Here is a 6,701-nt window from a genome sequence, read left to right as displayed (position 1 = left end):
AGAGAGAGAGAGAGAGAGAGAGAGAGAGAGAGAGAGAGAGAGAGAGAGAGAGAATGGATACCTTTCCAAAAAGGTACATTAAAAAAATCATTGTTTTGCCATATGTGTGTGTGTGTGTGTGTATATATATATATATATATATATATATATATATATATATATATATATATATATATATATATATATATATATAAATCAGACTGATTTAAAAGCAGTACTGAAAGCAGATGGGCATCTTTACAAATGAGCTTGAGTATTCTAATGGGTTTATTTATATATACGTATACATATGATACATATGATAATATTGAATATCATGCATACATGTAATAGTTTTATAATGTATATATAAAATGTATTCTAAATTGAATCTTATTACAATGTTTTATTATGTTCTCTATCGGCTAATCATAACTATCCTGTAATATGTTACGCGATTAGGTTTAAGCTCCTACAATGCAACATTGCCATCTACTGTTTAGAAATGGAACTGCATAGGTTTCACAATAAAGCAATTTACAGTCTATATATCTACTTTTATAACACTTCTATACAGTTTACAGTCTGTGTGTGTGTGTGTGTGTGTGTGTGTGAGTGAGAGTGTGTGTGACCATGGTTTATATATATATATATATTTTTTTTTGATCATCTATAAATTTGGACAAACTAATTTAGTGCTAGTCTAATCTAATGCCAGTGACAATGTATTTATTAATAGTAATATTAATAAATACATTTTATTTATAATATTCATTTTATTTTAAATATATTAATAAATATTTAATAAAAAAGTATATATATATATATATATATATATATATATATATATATATATATATATATATATACTTTTTTATTAAATATTTATTAATATATTTAAAATAAAATGAATATTATAAATAAAATGTATTTATTTAACTTTTTTAATTATAATTTTTTTTTAATCACCTGCTCAAACAGGTGCCTTTCGGTCTCAACATGTTGTACAATATAATATAACAATATCGCCCTCTAGTGCCCACTAATGTGTTATTACAGACTCGATCCTCATTTGTACATTATTAATACTTTAACACAGTACACATAATACATCCTAAATGAATACTGGTCGATATAATAGTGAATATTTTGAACACTTCAAAAGTCCATTTCAAGTGTAAAAGGTGTAAAAGGTTGGTCAACTCTGAGTGTAAGAAAAACATTTACATCAACACAAGATTCAGTGTCATAGACTGTACTAATCCTTGTTAGTTCCTGAATTTGGTAGCTTTTGAATTTTTTTTAATCATCATTTACCAACTCCTCAGTGCTGTTTGTCCTCTACTGCCCTCCCTCGGGTAATCAGCCCTTGATTAGCTCAATTTCTTCGCCCAGCCCAGGTCCTTTTGTTTCTACATTAAAGTACATATACACCCACAGGCATCATTTCCTCAGACAAGTTCTTCTTCATCCAGCCAGCTCTAATGACTAGATTCAATAATGTTCTGATTAAATTAAGCCATTACTAATTTACTAGATTCCATTACATTGGACCCACTACTGTGACCCTATTAGTACAACAATGTCTAATACATTAAAGACTATACCAATGGTTTGTTTTTTTCTTTCTACTGATCTAAGCCTGTTTTAAGAGAAAAACTAGATTTGCAGTTAGAATTGCAGTTAATATATTTTAGATAACAAATTGCATTGAATGCTTTTTTTTCGGTTTTGGGGCAAATAAATGTTACCTTTTACTTTTCTCTGTATAACAGCACAGGAGGTGCACAGGGAGAACTGATAAATGTCCAGTAGAAAAATAAATGCACACAGTGGGAAAGTTAGGTTACATTAAGGTCCTGAACAAACTGTGAAGTAACTTTAAATTTAAATAATTCAGAAGACTAATAATGTGGGTAGCACCTTATAGAACTACCCCACAATAACAAGTAACAAGGGTCACGATTCAATTGAATTTAAAGTTGGATTAATGTTGGTGAATAAATAAATGTTTGTGCCTTGGGTAAAGAAAGAAATCAAATCAAATAAGAAACATTCTATAATTATAAATATTAAAAAATAGATACAGCTATTTATAAACACAGTCATGTTTGACTCCTGATTTCTGTAAATCATTGAAGTGATTCTGTTCAACAATGCCAGGGATCTGGTTAAAAATGATGGCTAAAAGCTAAGGAATATAATCACAATAACGATTACAGTCCCTCATGAAGTGTTGACCCCCTCAATACTTTCCACTGTGCGCTGTGTTAAAACCTGGAAATGGAATGGACACCTTTGGTAATAACCTGAGTCTTCACAAAATAGTTTATTGTGTGTGTATATTGAATTTTTTGTGTGTGTGTGTGTGTGTACAGATACATTACAGATCACAAATACAGTTCACACGTATTTCATTTGAAGATGAACAAGCTTTATCTATAATATTAATTTCTGTAATAGGGAGAAATCACAGGCAGATCAGAGAGAGAAGTGCAGTTACAATATAAGGCAAATGTGGCATTTCTATTGTAATTCTATTGCATAATCTATTTTCATTCAAGCTTCTTATTTTATGTTGACAGTTGAGTAAATGACTGAGTCACTCTTGCTTGCTGTCTGTTTATATAACACAAAGGACAAAACATAGAGATAAAGATTTGTCAGTTATTAAAACAGCAAATGTCTGTCAGCATAATTCCTGTCAAAATCATATCAAAATCTTATGAGCCACAGTACAAACTGTGCAGGAGATGAAACATACTGGTTAATGCTTACCTTGAGCCTTTTACAATTTCCACTTGTTCCTGCAAAAATCATTTAAAACACTACTGTGTTATAGAGCAGATACTTTACAGTTTATTACATAGAACGGAAGCAATGTTATAAAACAAAACAAACAAACAAAATAAAATTGTTTCATAAACAATAATTAATTATAGACATGGCAGAGATGGAGATGGAGATACTTAATACTTAATCTTTCATTATTTTCACCTATGACATTTATATATATATATATATAAAGAATTTAACTCTATTTCTAGATTGTTTTTTATTCATTTAAAATTGAATTTATATTTGTTTGGAAGATAATCTTGTTATATACATAATTTAAATTATTTATTCCTAATATATATATTGCATTCCAAAAGTATGTATGTAAGTAACTATGTAGTAATATTAATAATACAAATATTGAAACAGCATGCCTTTACTTAAGATATTTTCACATGCACAGAAAATGTAGAACAGTAGAACAGTACAGGGTCTGAGTGACATGAGCAGGAAAAAAGGAATAAATTAGAAACTGCTCTCTAGTATTACCGCGATCAAGTTCCACTATGGTGACGGAGGCATAGTGGAGCTCTTCTCCTTCTTTTTCTTCTTCTACTCTAAACATGTCAGCACCTACAAAAAGAAATGACAGCTGTAATGCAGCCTGTGATTAGGATAAATCTCATTACCTTAAGTAACATTGATATTATTCACATTTTACACATTTATTATAAAAACAAAATGATTCATCTACGCTTCCAGGTGATTGCTTCAACTTAGGTTTATTAGGTATATTGCTAGTAAAAGTACTACCACTGTTACCTTGAGATGAATGTGAATGGGATGGATCAACTCTACACTTCATCTCTATCACAGATGGTCCATCTAGAGTAATACACAAGGGGGAGAAGTTGTACTTCCCAGAGCATCCTTTCATTACGGTATGTGAGTTGTTCTGTGCCCCAAACTACATAATGTGTATTATTTTATAATACTAAATAAATAAAGACATCACTAGTGTACAGACCTCTTTTCCTGCTTGATAATGATCTGGTGCAGTTATTGTCAGATCTCCAGTGTTGCAAAGGTGTCATGAAAAATATTTTGGCACTTTAGGATACAGTACACACTTTGCAAATCATGGCATCGGAAATCAGGTAAAAGCAAAAAAATATCAAGATGCTCAGTTTATTGATAACAGCTGTATGGTAGACACTTTTAAACGGGAGTTTGGAAGTTATTGGTGAATTCTGAACACAGTCCATTATAGAACTGGGTGCACACTCATGCAACCAGGTTAATGTAATATTTTTGTGATATTTTACTGCTAGTATTTCTTCTAATGATTTTTTACTTGAATTTTTTTGGTTGCTCTATCACATTAAAAGTGGAAAAAGATCTGTCATGATTTCACAAAACACAAAAAGCTGAAGTTTTTACAGGAGTGTGTAGACATTTTATATCCAGTTTCATTAGCTGGTGACTTCCAGTGTGGCTCAATAATGTGTTCTCAGGTAAACCATATTTCAGAGTATTTTTAACTCCCCTATTTTACCACCTTAAAAACCTTACACACTGCACATTAAGCTAAACGTGAGTTATGCTGAGAATGAAAGGATCTTGATTATTATCCTTTTTTTGATCGGAGCAGTATTTATAAAAAGCAGGTTAGTTTACCTGTGGAAGATTTTCTTCGAGTGTAGAACAAAAGAGCCCCAAGCAAAAGCACCACACACCCGGACACAGTGAACACAATGATGATGATGCTACGCGTTTCCATACTGTTTCCTGTAGAGATGTGATGCATATTAACCATAATGTGCATGAAATGGAGAATAGATTGAATGCTGCTTGAACACATGTAAAAGAGCATTACCCTGGCTGGTGGGTTCTGTGGTATGTTTAGGTATAGCTGAATGAGGCTCTTTTCTTAATGATTGAATCAGGTGGAGAGTTACTGGAGCTACAGCTCTGAGTGTGTTCTCACTAAACACAACGCACTGGTACAAAAGCAGGTCCTCCCATGCACTGTTCAGTGTTACACTGACTCTCCTCTTTGGGTCTTTTGGTGTAAGGACTTCCTGTTTAATTAGCCTTGCTCTGTTTCTCTCCATCTTCAACCAGGAGAGAGTAACTCGCTCTGTCACGTCAGACAACTCACAGCTCAGAACCACTGACTGATTCCTGATCATAACAGCAGGCTCTGCAAAGACTAAGATTAATAGTTGTCAGAACATAATACAACCTTTTATCATACTGAAAATAAATATAAAAATGCATTGACGGGTTACAAACCTCTTAGTGTGTGAAGTGTTAAGGATGAATAGGTGACGTTATCATTCACGATACATTTATACGTTCCACTGTAATTGAATTTCACGGGTGATATGTGGAAGATGAAATCATTTCCATTGTAGAATGTAGATAATGGCTTCTCTGGGATAATTGCACCATATACTTCCAGCTTTTTGTCTTTTTCTGCAGTTATCATTACTTCTATTTTTTGGTTTAGCTCTCGGGTCCACATTATTCTGTTATAAGTCCTTTTGGAATTGCAGATGAGGGTCAAATTACTACTGTTAGAGTTTTCTCTGTATAGAATATACTTTTTTTGTTCTGCATCTAGAAAGACATCAAGCACACACTCTAAATACACATTTATGAATTTTCTTTATCTCTATGTTGCTAACTATAAATATAAGACCTCAACATGCAGCACAATAACCAGGACAGTAGAGAGTCACATTTTTAGAGGAAATGTTTTGATTTTATTTTAAAGTGTATGCTGATGAATTAACACTTTAAGTAAGTAATTATTTTTTTCTAGCAAGAATTTTATTCCTAATTCTAATTCTATTTAAACAATACTCAAGTGAGATATAAATACCCCAAAATAATAGTTAAGTATAATATCAAATTAAAATTCAAGTATTCTCCCATTTACATGGAGAACATACTCACATTGTGTCACTTTAAGTGTTTGATTTTTATAAATTTGTTCCTTTCCCTGGTGGCTTCCTGTGCAGTGGTATTTCCCATTACTGTGATGGTTGACATTGTGTAAAATGATGTATGCAGTGTTGTTGTAGACCAGAGTGCTGTTAGGAACGGATGCGCCCTCTCTCTGCCACTGAACAGTGGAGGATTGTGAGAGGTCAGACACCTCACAGCTCAGTGTCACATCAGTTCCATGCTGGACTTGTGGAACTGAAAAAACAGAGAAGGTTATCAATAACTCCTGGCAGAAAAAATCTTTTGCTAACACATTTGTTATTTGTCATGTTGCCCTGACTAGAGAAGAATTTATGTGACAGCCACTGATTTTAACTCTTAACCCTTGTATGTTGTTCATATTTTTGTTACTCAGCCAGTGTTTGTGGGTCTGGTGGACTCGCTTCATTTTTAGGTTTTTAATTCAACACAATCAAAAATTTTATGTTAAAATACTCTACAGATGTTTACTTCATCCCAATTACAAGCAATATAAACAGCATATATGGTTAATATTTATCTTTACCTTTATTACATCACATTTTTTAATTAAAGTGCTACTCGTTTTTTGTTGTTTTTTAATAAAATGTAATAAAAAAAAGAAAATCAAATTTAATCAAGTTATGAGTGGGAAAAAAATCAACAAATTTACAAGGAAGCAAAGTTTTTCAAAACTACTGATGTTTATGAGTATGGGTCCCACAGACCCGAACAACATACAAGGGTTAAAGGGAGTTATGTTAGAACTGGAGGACATCTGCAGGTTTGCATATAACCAGTTTCACTTCATATGTATGGTTACAGTTACAGTGATTTATCATATTTAAACACCTGAAACACTTTACTAATAGTATCGCTGCATGCGTAATGACAAAGTAAAATACTCACCTTTAGTCAGCTTGGCTTGAATTCTGTAACAGAATATTAATTCCCAAATAAAGACACTTATCGGT

General features: G+C 32.3%; 1 protein-coding gene across 1 annotated transcript; it reads right to left on the bottom strand.

Moving 5' to 3' along the window:
• Nucleotides 1–2,391: 2,391 nt before the first annotated feature.
• LOC132850601 (uncharacterized) lies at nucleotides 2,392–5,952 on the bottom strand. Its single transcript, XM_060877242.1, has 8 exons — nucleotides 5,719–5,952; nucleotides 5,053–5,379; nucleotides 4,634–4,969; nucleotides 4,435–4,545; nucleotides 3,580–3,642; nucleotides 3,307–3,390; nucleotides 2,758–2,786; nucleotides 2,392–2,598 (listed from the first exon to the last, which is right to left on the bottom strand). The coding sequence occupies exons 2-8, from the start codon at nucleotides 5,282–5,284 to the stop codon at nucleotides 2,548–2,550; spliced, it is 906 nt and encodes a 301-aa protein (XP_060733225.1). The 5' UTR covers nucleotides 5,285–5,379; nucleotides 5,719–5,952; the 3' UTR covers nucleotides 2,392–2,547.
• Between the last annotated feature and the right edge of the window lie 749 nt (nucleotides 5,953–6,701).

The sequence above is a fragment of the Tachysurus vachellii genome, chromosome 8, assembly GCF_030014155.1.
Source record: "Tachysurus vachellii isolate PV-2020 chromosome 8, HZAU_Pvac_v1, whole genome shotgun sequence".
In the NCBI taxonomy this organism is placed as follows: Eukaryota; Metazoa; Chordata; class Actinopteri; order Siluriformes; family Bagridae; genus Tachysurus; species Tachysurus vachellii.
The sequence above is the reverse complement of the archived record's forward strand: the minus strand, read 5'-3'. Positions and strand labels throughout refer to the sequence as shown.